Consider the following 15,920-nt stretch of genomic DNA (forward strand, 5'->3'; position numbering starts at 1 on the left):
TTCTCAACTCCTTGACTTCCATCAGTGCCATTTCTTTTAATAATCTCAAAAATTCTTTGGTAGTTAGTTCAGAGGTGGATTTCCATTTTCTTGTAATGCACATCCTAGCAACTGCTAGTATAGTCCATAATAGATATGAATCATTTTTCTTCATTTCTCTCTTTTCATTAACATTCAAAAAATATTAGAGACTTATATAATACAAATGTGTCTGTGAATATAGCTTGTAGGAAGTTGCTAATCTCTTCCCAGTATTTTTTTACATTAATGCAATCAAATAAAATGTGTGTCCAATCTGCTTCACATTTTTGTAAACATCTCCAAGTAACATTATTGGAAGAGTTAAATTTGGCTAATTTATTGGGTGTATAAAACACTTTATGCAGGAATTTTCACATGTATATTTTCCAAAATTGTGAATTGGAAGTTAATTTAATGGAGTATAATAAGTTAGTTTTACTTTCCATTGATAGATTTATTGAATGTCCTTTTGTGATGAAATTCCAATAGTTTTGTTGAGTTTTAACTTTATAGTTACTTAAAAGTTTGTATAATTTTTAAGTTATGTTTGTCCAATTGTGATTATTATGATTTCATTCAAATATTTTATAAATTTAGGTTTAGTTTTGAAAGAGGAATTATTAATTATTCTGTATAGATCTTGTGCATGTGTTGATACACTTTGAAGTATTAGCCAGTCAGTGGTTGAAAGATCATAGGTACTTGTTATATGTTGACTGTCTAGTACTTTTTGATTATTTATACAGTGCTGCCAACAAATAACATTTTTTTCCCCAAGTGGTGAAAACATTTTTATGTATCTTATTAAACATTTTTTTTTGTGGAGCTGATAGGAGTTAATAGCTCTATCCATAATTTTATAACTCTATTGGTATTAATAAATCTTCTAAAGGAATTATAAATGTAGTTTATATATTTTAGATTAGTAGGTTTTGAAGTTTTTGATATATTGTGTTGAAAGTTGACACACAAAATGTGGCATAGTTTGTTGTTTTGATAATTTAGCATAAGATGTTTTATGTTATTTTAATTTGAAAAAATAATAGTATGTAGAGTTTTCCAACTGGAAGAATAATTTGGATCTATCCAGTTTATGATTATTCTGAAAAAAGAGGCTTTAATATATGTCTCTATATCCGGGAAGTTGATCCCTCCTTTTTCCCATGGTGTGATATGATGTGTAAAAGCTACTCTGTTTTGTTTAGGGTACCATAGACATTTTAAAAGAATTGAGTTTGTTTCTTTTAAAGATTGTTTATTTGGTATCATAGCAATAGATTGTGCTATATATATTATTTTTGGAAGTAATATCCTTTTTATTAATTGTAATCCATCCTCAAATCCTAGATACATTTTATTCCATTTTACTATATGTGCTTTTATAGTATTTATAATATTATTATACTTTGTAGTTAAGGTTTCTTCTATATTTTTACATAGGTTAATTCCTAAATAATTTATAGTGTGGACTTGTTTACCAATGATATGATTTCCATTTAATAGAAAGTCACTGTTTTTGTTCAATGTCATATAATTAGACTTTGTTTTGTTAAAGTGAAGACCTGAAATGGAATAACATTTTTTCACTTGCATATCTAATTAATTTAAAGATTATTTTGAAAGAGAGTAAGAAGTACATCATCTGTAACTAACATAATTTTGGAATTAAATCGACCATGTATATCAATCCCTTTAATTTGAGAATTGTATCGAATTGAAGAGGCAAATACTTTAATAGCTAGTGCAAATAAATAGGGGAAATTGGACAACCTTGTTTTGTACCTTTAGTTATCGCTATGCTTCAGAAGTAAAAAGCCCAAGTTTTACATATGCAAAATTATTTTTGTATAGATTTTTTATCAAAGAGATAAAGATAAGAGGAAATTCATAAAGTTCTAGTGCTTTAAAAAGATAATCCCAGTTTAATGCATCAAAGGCTTTTTCTATGTCTAGTGCAATTAAAAGGGCTTCTTGGTTATCTCTGGTATGTCAGCAAGGGTTAGAATTCTTTGAATGTTCTCATAAGTATGTCTGTTATTTATGAAACCTGTTTGATCTTCATTTATGATGTGTATCAAGGATTTTTTTAATTCTATTGACTAATATAGACATGTTCTAATCATTATTGAGTAGAGAAATTTGACTGTAAGAACTACATTGTTTAAGGTTTTTGTTTTCCTTTATGATGGGTGTAATTAGTGAGTATCTCCATGAGGGCGGTTTTATGTTTTGTGTTAGTATTTCAGTTAGAGTTTTGTGGAAAATCGAAGTTACAGAAGTTGGGACTGTTTCATATAATTCAATTACTATTCTGTCACTTCCTGGAGCTTTATTGCATTTACTTTCTTTAATTTTTTTCAATAACTTCTTTATGAGAGATTTGTTTTTGAATGTCTAATTTTAGTGTTTCTGGTGTTTTCTTTATTTTAGGAAAGTTTACTTCTATATTTGAGAAATTGATATTGTCCTTGTCTGTTCTGTAGTGTTTGGCATAGTGGTATTTAAAAACATCAAGAATGTCATTTATACTGATACTTTTTTGTTCTTTTTCCCCTCATGAATAATGTTCGTGATATTGTTTGCTTTGGTTTGTCTTTTTATTTTCAATGCTAGATTATGCATATGTCTAGGTGATGGAGATGATGAATTTAGTTTTAAATTTTATGTTGCCAAATTAGTTTTATGAGCTAGAATTTGAAGTGTCAAAGTTTCTGAAAATAGATGCAATGTTGCATATATGGAGCTACTACAGGAATAATTGCACATACAAAGCAGAAAGTTAAGGAACAGCAGTGTTCCTATGCAGCAGTATCAACTGTGTAAGGTAGAACTGGCATTCAGGCAACAAAGACTATGATGGGGCCACTGATAAAAATAACAGTTTGAAAAGACATTGGTAAAGAAATATATTTTTGTGGGATGATGTACTTGCTCCTTTAGATGTGAAGCCTCAAGAAATGTTTTCTTTTATACATCTTGAAAAAGAAACATTTTGTGATTAATATTTGAAACATTTCTATTAACATTTTTTTAATGCATGTGTAAGCAGGAAGGACATATAGAAGTGGAAATTAGTATATTTTTAGAGCAAAATGCAAAGACGAGAGAGACTGGCTATTACATTTTGAAGAGACATTATTGAGAAGTCTAATATCTACAACTTGTTTAAGTAGTTAACTGTTTTAACAAAATAATAGATAACAGAAATGTATGGATGGTCATGGGAATGGGAATTCTTTTTACAATTTAGAGAAAGTAAGTTACAACTTTTATTTAGAGTAATTATATATGTTGAAAGGGATAAATATGAAACCAGTTGCCAAAAGGACATAAAAAAGGAGAAGGAAAATATTAATTGTGCATCAATTCTTATGAATATCATTGTTAATGATATTTAAAGATTACATGTTATTCAGTGATCTGTAGCATTATCGTTTGATCTAATTTGTTTGCTGAGTATTAGGTCTATAAGTGAAGATAACTGCTTACAGTTTTGAACAGTAAGGAGAAGTGATGTGATTTTAGATTTTGGGGGATGAGTGTGTTTGGCTATGGCAAGTCTAATAAAGATGTCAAATATAAATGTTTTGAATTTTGTAATTGTAAAAGTGGGAGGAGGTTCTGTATTTAATTGCAAGCACATATATGAAAGAATACACACACACATACACACACACACAGACACACACACACACACATATATAGATATATAAAATGTATATATGTTGGTTTAATATGTATGTATATGAGAAAAATATTAAAATCATGTTTTAGTAAAGCACCCCTACTCTTTTTTTATAAGTACACAGGGATCTTTTACATCCACCTGAGCTATCACCAACTCAGGTAATTGGGAACTCTGTATAACAGCACACCGGTATATGGTACCTGCCTCTTCCCTTCATTGCCTCAGAGTACAATTAATAAATTTTGAAATCTCCTGTTTTGCGAAGTATTAGCCAAGCATATTTTACTTATGTTTTCAAAGCTGTAACTTTTACTGCCTAATGTATATATTTTTCTAAACAGATTTTCCTGTGCTTTTTGTGTATTATAACTAAGTGTCCTCTTTTTGATAAAATATATGTGATGCTGTCTCTCCTCCCTTATTTAACTCAAGGGCAGTCAGTGTTTTATGGATGTGTCTTGGTTTGGGAAACATTAGCTAAGCATTGTACTGATGTTAACCGTCTGGAATAGTGAAATTGAAAACACTACTTCTTTGGCCTTTGCTAGTTTAATGTGTATATAGTCTTATTGCCTAAGCTAATGCTGCCATTCAGATATCCGTTTGTCGTTTATATCATTTACCTCAAACTTGTCTGTAGCATGCATTTCTTTTTAACAATGGAGATACAACAGATTTTGAAGAGGAAAATTTCCTTCTTTTCTCCTTTTTATTCATAAATGCAATTTTATATAATGAATACAGCCTTTTCTCCAACTACAGCTTAGAAACTAGGTATAATTTGGTATAATTTAATACAGAATTCCCCGAGTTTTACTTGGTTTTAACATATATCCGAAGGTGTTATTGTAATTCTGTATACCAGCATATAGACCAGAATTATTGTTGCAGGAGTTATTTTATATTTATTTTTGTCTTAGTAATGCCCTGCTTGGTTTCAGTTATATTGGGGTGCTTAGAAGAGAAGAATTCCATTACACAGAAAATGTGCGTGATTTCAGAAAGAAAAGAAGCACACTTAATCAAACCATAAAGACTGTTATAATTGTCTTACACTAAACTTTTGTTTTCTGGGGAACTGGAGTACTTTTACTTAAGTGTATCAAATTGTAATCTTTCCACATGTTTAAGACAATTACAACTACATATGTTATCTCTGGAGATTAGACTGAAATATTTCTAGACAATGAAATCTTAACTGTGACACGATGACGGAATTTCTTTATTCCGAAGTAGTAATAAGTCTCTTCATCTCTTCTCTTGTTTCAGGGCTGGCTGAAAAAACGTTCTCAACAAGAAGCAGAAATATTGAGGAAACTATACTCAAAGTCTTTCCCAGAGCTGTATAGATTCAGCATCCAGTCTTTGGAATACACAATGGAGATGCTAGAAGCATTTATAATCACACAAAGCATTAACATGTTGCAAGGTTTAATTCCCCACAAGGTAATTATCTATGTATTTTGAACATTATTGATGTTTAAACTTCACATTTAAGAGCAGAATTTATAGTGGACACACATTTCTATTGAGAATGTATTTTCTCTAGTTTGTTTCTTGTTCATATAGATATTTTGTAAAGTATAGACAGTCATAAAATGGACTTTCTGATACTTTTTACTGAACGTTTTTCTTTCTTTCTTGGTGATCATCAGCCCCTCCACCCAGACTGCAATAAGCTTTCATTCCCGTTTCTTGTCAGCCTTTCAGCTGTAGTAGGGACTAGATGACCACAAGAAGGCCATCATGCAGACAGGTTAGTGGAAGAGATTTTAAGCCCTGTCTCCCCTCCTCTTAGAAGCCAGACAGCTTACATACTGCAAAAGCTGAATCTACAATACTTGTGCCAGGTACCGGTTTCCGTACAGCTTATCCCAGTGCATTGCCTTGCACTGATTAGTAGGACTAGAGCTCTGTTCTAACAGCATGCCGCTGCTGCTTCTGCTGTATGACACAGATGCTCATTTCAACTTCCCTTGTGACCAAGACAACTTCTACCACTTATTCCAATTTCTTCCTCAGTCAGCTACTCTAGCCTCCAGGTTTGCTAAGTGAACTGAGGTCATCTACGGTAGGGTCAGAGCTTTATCCCATGTGTCTGACTATATGTTGTTTAAATTTATGGTCTTCAGTCAACTAAATGAAAAATAAAGTGATGAACAAAGCAGACTGTCAGTAGTAATTATCAGCCTTGAACTATCATTTTACTTTATTTACTACCTTGAATTATCAGCACTGAATTAGTAGGTTGCTTTGTTTATTACTCCATAGTGTTCAGCAGGTGTATCTGTACAGATGGTTCACACATTGAACACTACAGGTGAAGCAGAGGGGAATATTTAGAACTTAACTCCTATAACTAATCTAATACAGAAAAATGTGGCATTCCTATTAGTCAGAATCATTTCACAGTCAGCACATGACCACTGTTTATTGGGGCATGCTGATGTACCTGAATAACACGTATCATGTACTCCTATAGGTAGTCAGCTATGTAATCCTACAGTTTGCTGCTTATTGCAGTCATGCCTTTTCATCTGCTTCAACTATATCTTTTCTTTGAGAGATATCAGTAACTTAGGCTCTTCTATTTAGAACAATAGTCTTAAAACAACTGGGCAGTGTTTTATTTTTATGTCAGAAATCTACATTCATATCAATAGATCAATAACCCAGAACTGACTAATCATAATTATTGGCTAAAAAACAGACATATATGCGACAAGACAGGTACATTCTGATTTGTGAGAAAAGAGTGCAGTTAACAACTTGTTTAGGTAATTCCACCAAAATACTTGTTTTGCTTTTCCATGGCTGCCTTTCTATACACTGGCTTCTAATGAAGACCTGTTTCAAAAGGAATCTGTTTTACACGATTGACTAAAAGGTTGAATTTCAAATTATCAAAATCATATGATCTAGTGTTTTAACCAAAACCTACGCAACAGTAGCTGAGGGGGTGGGGTGCTGGTTCATAGTACTGGCTCAGGGTGCTGGTTGAATCAGCTACTCTTCTGCTAGCATTGAATCCAGAGAACTCTACAAACAGTCTAACTTGAATTAAATCGACAAAGCTATTTTCATGCATTTACATAATTGCTTTCTGTTTTCTGTATTGTTTCTTCTTGAAGGCAATGAGTATGCAGGTGCAAAATGACAGGTCTGAACACTATGTTCTGGGTGAAATGTTCAAGGCATAATATAATTAACATTTAAAGGTGCATTGGTAAGTAGCTTAATGAAAAATAAATGAAGTTTGAAACTGTGGGAAGTAAATAAGTTATATGAGTAGTTGCCTTCCCAGCAGCTTTAATACTTTATTTAATTTAATATAATGGTGCACAATTTAGTTTGCCTACTTAAAGGTAACCAGTGCACTTTTTCTTAGGGCTAAATTTTTTCTGAAAGCATGCAAACTCATTTTCACATCTGATATGGGAACATAGATATGAAAAGAACATGTACTAGTCATTGTAAGTGGGAACAGAGGTTGTAAGATGCAGTTTAGCATGGGCAACTTTAATTTTACAACAATTAATGCTTGTGGGGTATCTCTCATTTTCTTGAAAATAAATGTACATTTGTTGTACGTTAAGGAGGATCTATTTCTTCAGTGCTTTCATTAAGGCAAAAAGTCTTAAAATATGTTGTGGGTTCAAATGGAGATGAGAAGAAGCAACTACATAAGAGATCCACCTACAAAACAAATGCACGTGCATTAGAAGTATATATTCTATATATATCTATATGTTAGAAGTATATATTTAAAACAACTGTCATGTATACTAGGTGGGATAAATAGCGTTTTCATAATGGATAATCTTTGCATAGTATACTTGAATGTGAATGGCCTTACAGGTATAGACAAGAAGCATAGAGCATTGAAATATGTTAAAAAGTATAAGGTGTAAATAGCAGTGTTGCAGGAGACATGTTTGTATAGAAATTAGCATGTGAATTTCACAAAAAAAGAATTTCAGGGTGGACATTCAGAAGGTTATCAAGGACAAAGGAAAAGGGGAAAAGCAATACTGATTGCTTGAGGGGCTCAAGTAGTAAAAGAAGATGCAAGAAAAAAGACAAAATGGTAGATTTGTGGTAGTAATGTCTTATTGGCAGAGCAGAATGATTATTAACCTCTTGCCATATAGCTGATACACCTGATGTCCTTATGGGGTCATTTGCATATATTCCATGTCTCCTCTAATGCAAGAGGTTTCAGGGTATAGCTTGGCTAGATTTTTTTTTTATTAATTCTGTCTGATCTTTGTACTCTTTGTTTTTGGACTGTTATTTGGGATATTTTGCAGTCACCCTAATGATAATGGACATCAGTTAGGTACAACAACCCTATAGTTCCAAATGTGAGCCAAACATTCCACATATGCTGTGCAGATCATATAAGGCCGAAAGATATATCTCCACAGCTAGTGGGGTTTGGCTTTATTGGTCTAAATTTGTTTTTAACAGACTTTAAAAGAAAAATTCATGGACATTCAGAATTGCCATATAGTTGAAACACCTGGTGTCCTTATGGGATCATTTGCATATATCTCATATCTCCTGTAATGCAAGAGGTTTCAGGGTATCACACAGTGAAAAGTCTAGGTTGACTAGATTTTTCTGTTAGTTTTTTTTTTACTGATTAATTTTGTATAAATGTAAAATTGCCTATGTCACAAGTGATAATTCAGTAAAGGTATGTTAAAAATAGGAGTTTGTATTCCTCTTCCACCTTGATCCTTAACTCCTCTTTAGAGGCCTAGGGAACAGGATTCCTCTGAGGAAGAGTTAGATTCAGATGAGGCATTCCTTGCTTATTCATCCCAGATTCCTTCCCCTTTAGATTATGGTTCTGAGGTGAAGGAGTCTACTAATCCTAACACTCCTTTTGAGGAAATTTCCTTTGGGGGACACAATTTCCAGGATGATGGAATTTTTTAAATGGGATTGTGTTCAGGTTTATGAGGTGCAGCAGAGGTTTACAAGCTTCTACAAATGGACTCTCCCAGACCTTCTGCTGTCTCTCTTGTTTTGGCTGGCTTGTTGGATGCCTTTTCTACTGGGTGTCAGGTTCCAGACTACCAGCCCCCCTGCCCCCAACAAAACTGATAGGTTTTACAGGGTGCCTGAGAACTGTAACTTCCTTATAGATGTCCTTCATTTGACACTTGTGTGGTGTCTGTGGCATCTGACAAGCCATCTCAACCACTGCCTTCTACAAAGCTTCTTCCTTCTGATAAAGACAGTAGGATTATGGAAAGCCTAGGTAAAAAGGTTCACACCTCTGCTACCTTGGCTTTTATGGCTGCCAAAAAATCCAAAGAAAATTGCACTAAGTCTACAAAGATTACTTGTAAAACAAACAATAGACCTGGGAAGGTGTACAATAAAGCTCGCAGACAGTCGAATTCTCTTCCTTTAATGTCACAACCAAAGCACTAAAACAAAGCTCTGCATTAAAGTTCTGAATTACGTTTTCATTTGTAAAACATCATCAGATGTGGGCTGAAAAAAACATAATTAAGTATTTATACCAATCCCAATTAAGACAGAACCTATCACAAAGCATTTTAATACACATAATTGACGTTTACCTAAAACCTTTAATAATTCCATAAAATATATTTTCTATGACAAAAACCTTTTCACAAAATTCCTCTACGTAAAAAAAGCATCCAATATATAATTTAAAATACAATTAAAATAATAAATATGTTGGAATATAAAACATGTTATTGTGCAATATAAGCTATTCCATATAAAGGAAAGAAAAATCATTCTGTTGATTTATTGCACCATCTTGTGATCACCTATGAAATCACACTATAGAAATATGAACATTTTATTAATAAATAAAACACATTTTTTTAAAAAATTCAATAATGATGTTTCCTCTTATTGAAATAAAAGATAAATGAGCAATGGAGTAAGACCTAAAATAATGTTTTGAACCATTTTAAATGGATTATGTTAAAACATTTAAAAAAATACAGAGAACAAATGCATAAAACCACATTTCTTTTGAAAAAGTGTAATTCAAGGATCCAGGTTGTTTGCTAAACTGTAACTTATAATTTTGTAGCTCTAAGTTTGAGAAGGGGGGCTATCAAAATACAATCATTCAACCCTGGCAGGGTCCTTTATTGCCTCAACAGAGGAAAGACCATATCGATGTAAAGGAGACGAGAGCTCTTCTTGTGGCTCTTCAAGCTTTTCATCCTCTCTTCTCCCCAGGGTGTTTCAAGGTGTATACAGAAAACAACACAGTGATGTGGTATGTCAACAAGCAAGGGGTGAGATCTTACCTCCTTTGCTGGTTGGCTGTTGTAGTGTGGGAACTAGCTATCCAGTACCGTTTGACTGTTCAGGCAGTTTATATTCCCTCAGGTCAGAACACTGTAGCAGACTCTCTGAGTAGGTCAATAACACAATCCCACAAGGGGATGCCTCACAGGGATGTGTTTCTGGACATTGTTCACCTGTGGGGTACTCCTCAAGTAGATCTAGTTGCCTCCCTCTGAACAGAGAACTTACTATTTTTTGTGCCAGAGTCCAAGTTCCTCTGGTCTGGAAGGTGGACGCCCTTTCTTTTTCCTGGAAGGGGATGTTTCTTTATGCCTTTCCTCCCCTTCCCCTCATTCCAAAAGTCCTGTTCAAAATACAACAGGATGCTCCGAAAATCTTGCTGGTAACTCCCTTTTGGCCCAGATGGAATTGGTCCCCTCTTATTCTGCATTTAGCCAAGGGCAGTCTGTACAATTTACTTCACAGGGTGGATCTGCTTACACAAGACAACAGATCTCTCATCCATCCTCCCCTGTCCACTGTGAGTGATAGGATTTTGATTCCATACAGACACCTTTTATCTGAGGATGTGCTTAGGGCACTGCAAGAGGCCATGAAGACCACAACTAGGAAATCCTGTTTATCAAAGCTGAAGAGTTTTTCTGTTTGGTGCCTTTCTTGTAACCTGGATTCACTTTCTGTGGATTTTCCTTTGGTTCTCTCTTATTGCTCAATGCTGGGTTGGCTTATTTTTTTGTTAAGGCCAACTTATCAGCTTTCTCTGCTTGTCGGCCTTTTTATCACCTCCTTTAGCTTCTAGATTTGAAGTTAAACCGTTTCTTAAAGGCATCCTTCATAGTAGACCTCCCAGGGAGCCTGCCTCTTCAGCTTCCTTACAGCATTGTTCTTGGAAGACTATTCTTTTGTTAGCCCTTACTTATGCCAGATGGCTGTCTGAGCTTCAAGCCCTTATGGCTTGTCCTTCTTTTTTAGTTTTCCATAAGGACAGGGTGTCCCTTCATACTAATCCTTTTTTATGCCCAAGGTGGTGAATGAGTTATCTCTTACTCAGTCTATTCATTTGCTCACTTTTTTCTCTTCTCTGCAGTAAGCTAATGAAAAGGTGATGCACACCTTGAATGTGCCTAGACATCTCAGATTTTATTTGAATAAGACTAAGACTTTTCGTAAATCTGATCAGCTCTTTGTTTCCTTTCATCCTAGATCCTTAGGTTTGGCTGTTTCCAAGCAAATAATTTCTTTCTTGGATTTCTAAGTATATTTCTTTTTGTTATACATTCCATGGCAAGTGCCTTTCTTCTTCTGTTAAGGTTCATTCTACTTGGGCTGTGGCTTCTTCTGGTGCTTTTTCAAGGGTTTGGATACTAACTCTGTTCTTGAGTCAGCTACCTGGACTTCTGTGCCTACATTTATCAAGCAGTATAAGTTGGGTGTGATTTCCAGAGCTAGAAATGTTGCAGTGGTTTGTTTTATTTTCTATTAATATATTTACATTTGTCATTTCTTAAAATGTGGAGATTTAATACAAATGTTAGAGAGAGAGGATTGTAAAAAAGATGAGGATGGTTCAGCTTTTGTCCTCCTTTGATTTACTGAAGGGAAATTTGTACTATGTTATCTTGTTTATTTGTATAATCCAGGTTTTGCAAATATTCTTTCTCAGTTTTACATGGAATATTACATTCTCAAGGCATTCACATCTTTCAATATTTGCACAATTATCTTATATTTCAGTCTTTTCCCAATTGTCAAGATTCTCTGACATATGTCAAGAAACTCCTTTTCAGAATGGAATTTCAGGTGAACTTACATAAATCATCACTTCATTTCTTCCTGCAGAATAGTTTTTCTGGGATGTCTTTGAAAGGGAGTTTCTTGCTGTTGAGCAAAACTGTACAAAGAAAATTTCCTGAGCTTTTCCAACCTTTCTCTGACATCTTAGTGAATTTTTCAGGATTCTGTATTTCATGGCTTTTCTGATTCTCTTGAATCCTTTGGCCAGACTTCACATGAGAAAGAAATCAACGGTACCTTAGACCCATCTAGTCTCAGCATCAACACCTTTTTATCTTTTCAGATTCCAGTGCTAGGTTTGTAAGAAGGAAGTTATTGTGGTGGGTAGACCAGTTATCTCCCAGCTGAGGTCTTCCCTTGTCCCACCCACCACCTTCTCAGTCTTTCACAGCAAATGACTCAGACTTTACTTAGTTGGCTATATCAAAAGGAGTGAAAGTGCAAGATCTGAAGAACAATCAGGACAGACAAAAGCACCCAAAAGTCAAAGAGATGCTGGCAGTAATCAGTGGTGTACAAGCTGTAAATCATCTTTGGTCTCCAGGACCTCAGCAAGTTATCTCAGACAACACCACAGCGATGTAGCATGTAAACAAACAAGGGAGTACCAACTGTTATCTCTTTCAGACTTGCTATGGTAGCCTGGGAGGTAGCAACTCTGATCAATTATGATCCTTCAGGCTTCGTACATTCCATCAGAGCAAAACATAGCAGACAAGCTGAGCAGGACTAGGACAGACCCTCATTAATAGAACTGCACCTAGGGGATCTTCTAGGAATTTACCCAACTCTGGGGAACACCTCAAATAGATCTGTTTGCCTCCTTTCAAAACAGACAACTAAATCAATTCTGCTCCATGGTTCCTTGCAAACAGACCTGAAATAACAGATGCTTTCCTCTTTCCCATGCACAGGAATGCTCCTCTGTAATTTTTCACCTTTTCCACTGATATCCAGGGTTATTTTAAAGATATATGGAAGGACTTCCCAAAAATAGTGGTGGTGTCTCCCCTTTGGCACAGACAGCAGTGGTTCTCCCTTTTTTTTAAACTGGCCAAGGGCAATTACCACAGTCTTTCCAAAAGAATGTTCTTGCTTACATAAGAAGGGCTTGTTTTGTACACCCTATCCTGAAAATACTTCAGTTGACTGCCTGGATGGTAATGTTTTGATATGTTTTAGACACTTTTTTTTTTTTGAAAACGTGCTGCAGGTACTGAAGGTAGTGAAAAATCCTTCTACTAGGAAATCCTATACGTGTAATTGTATAAGATTTTCTAGCTGGTGACATACTTAGAACTAGAAATTTTATAAGTCCCAGATGCCTCTGGTTCTAGAATATTTGTGTCAGTTATCCTCTGGCCTATCTTACTGTTCTATCAAGAGCCATCTTTCAGCCATTTCTGCTTGTCTGCCATTAGACTCTCACCTCCCCACTTCTACCTGTCCTAAAGTCCAACAGTTTTTGGAAGGGGTTTTACATAGCCATCCTCCTAGAAAATAAGTGTCTGCAGTGCTTAAAAAACTTACACTTACTCCATTTGAATCACCTCATCTAGCTGAATTGAGTAAGCCCTTCCATATCACTGTTGCATTATTCATATCCTGTGGGATCTCATGCCAAAGATAGCCCCACGTCCGGCTAGTATACCAAAGCCTTTAACTCTTACCAGTGTTGTATGTCAGACACATGCTCCCTGCATCAGCATTTGGCATAAATGTGATGTATGGGTGTGCTCCAGACTCAGAACTTCTTTGCCGCCAGTCTGAACACCATAGTTGTACATCCATCTGAATGCCTTTCATTGTGCTGGTTATATTGAGCTTTTTGCAGATAAATACCCCATTGGAATTTCTTTTCTTTTATAGTGCATTTCGAGAGTTCATGTCATCCAAGATATGGAAATGTCAGTGTGTCTCGGTAAAGATCATCACAAGTGTTTGTGTTGTCTAAGTGATTCTCATGACCACACTCAGTGTTCTGTTTGCCAGATGTTTGTGCTAAAGACTGTCTGCAGTCTTCTGTCTTCTCTTTCCAGTTATCTTGAGAACCACTGTCTCAAGTTGTTGGCTGAGGGTACTGTGGATGAATCCACCTGCCCTGAGGTAAAGCTCTCTTAAGAAAAAGGCTAACAAGTCAAAGTCTGATACTGCTGCAGTCAAGCCTCTGCTGGATGTCTCTCTTGAGGTGTATGATACCCCTGAAGACTTTCCACTGCTGACATTGGTTCCCTCTGCCGCATCCCTCTTAGAGTCTGGCATGGAAATGCTTCTCGCATGCCCTCTAAGGACATGGAGGTGGAACCATGGCTGATCATATCCAAGAGATGTAGGGGGATTTCCCAGAACTTAATTTGTTTGGAGGTGCCTGGTACTGTGAGTCAAGGCAGGGTTCTGAACCACCGAGGTCCAATAAAGTAGACTTTCCCCTTAAAAAAAGACAGAAAACTAAACATTTATCCCAGTCCCAAAGATCCTCAGAAGGAGTGGCAGGATTTTACTTCGGGCATATTTAATGCCCTGATGGCTTTGAGACACCTGGGGGGGGGGGGGCATTTCCTGACATTCCTTGGTCCTCTGCTCATAAAATATCCAGAAAACCTGATTTCTCTGCTAAGAAATTGGACTCTGATGAGGATTCCTTGGCCTACTCCTCACAAATGCCATTATCCTTGGAGTATGGCTCTGATGATTAGAAATCCTAAAGTCCTTAGGGATACAGTTGTTCACGTGATGCAGCATTTTAAGTGGTACTGCTGCCAAGTTTCTGACATCCAGAAAAGATATGTGTTGTTGCAGATGGACTCCTCTAAGTCTTCTGATATTCCTCCTGTTTTGGCTGCTCTGTTGGATACTTTTTTCAGCTGGTTCTGTGGCTTCCAATTCCCAACCTCCTTTCCCCTAAAAAGTTTGACCAATTTTGTAAGGTGCTTGAGGCTTTCAAGTTTCTTTATAAGTGTCCTTCTTCTGACCCTGCTGTAGTATCTGTGTCTGCTGATAAGTCTTCTTGGCCTTTGCCTTCCTCTAAGCTTCTTCCCTTAGACAAGGATAGTTGAAAAATGGAGAGGCTGAGGAAGATCTACAGTGGGTATAAAAAGTTTACACACACACCCCTGTTAAAATGCCAGTTTTTTGTGATATAAAAAAATGAGACCACAATAAATCATTTCAAAATTTTCCCACCTTTAATATGATCTATAACTTGTACAATTCAGTTGAAAAAACAAACAAATCTGTTAGGGGAAAAATATAAAAAACATACAATACACTGGTTGCATAAGTGTGCACACCCTTAAACTAATACTTTCCTGTGTGTACACACCCTTAAACTAATACTTTGTTGAAGCATCTTTTGTTTTAATTACAGCATTCAGTCTTCTAGGGTAGGAGTCTATCAGCATTGCACATCTTGACTTGGCAATATTTGCCTACTCTTCCTTGCAAATGCACTCTAAATCTGTCAGATTGCGAGGACATCTCTTGTGCACAGCCCTCTTTAGGTCACCCCACAGATTTTCTGTTGGATTTAGGTCTGAGCTCTGGTCGGGCCATTCCAAAACTTTAATTTTCTTCTGGTGAAGCCATTCTTGTTGATTTGGATGTATGCTTGGGGTCATTGTTGTGTTGAGAGGTGAAGTTCCTATTCATCTTCAGCTTTCTGGCAGACACCTGAGGGTTTTGGGCCAAAAGTGACTGATATTTGGAACTGTTCATAATACCCTCCACCTTGACTAAAGCCCCAGTTCCAGCTGAAGAAAAGTAACCCCAAAGCATGATACTGCCACCACCATGCTTCACTATGGGGATGGTGTTCTTTTGGTGATGTGAAGTGTTGTTTTTGTGCCAAACATACCTTTTGGAATTGTGGACAAAAAGTTCAGCCTTGGTCTCATCAGACCATAACACATTTTCTCACATCCTTTTGGGAGACTTGATGTATTGTTTTACAATTTTTAGCTGGGTCTGGATGTTTTTCTGTGTAAGAAAAGGCTTCCATCTTGCAACCTTACCCCATAGTCCAGACATATGGAGAATACGGGAGATTGTTGTCACATGTAGTACACAACCAGTACTTGCCAGAAATTCCTGCAGCTACTTCACTGTTGTT

At 35.9% G+C, this 15,920-nt stretch overlaps 1 protein-coding gene across 1 annotated transcript in view; it reads left to right on the top strand.

Moving 5' to 3' along the window:
* Window positions 1–15,920, top strand: part of DNAH5 (dynein axonemal heavy chain 5) — a 1,226,896-nt gene that overhangs the window by 63,216 nt on the left and 1,147,760 nt on the right. The window contains exon 6 of the mRNA XM_044065791.1: window positions 4,979–5,155. Coding sequence (XP_043921726.1) covers window positions 4,979–5,155 — 177 coding nt within the window. The remainder of the gene's footprint in view (window positions 1–4,978; window positions 5,156–15,920) is intronic.

Source organism: Protopterus annectens, chromosome 3.part0, assembly GCF_019279795.1.
Source record: "Protopterus annectens isolate FY-2018-M chromosome 3.part0, PAN1.0, whole genome shotgun sequence".
NCBI classification, from domain to species: domain Eukaryota; kingdom Metazoa; phylum Chordata; order Ceratodontiformes; family Protopteridae; genus Protopterus; species Protopterus annectens.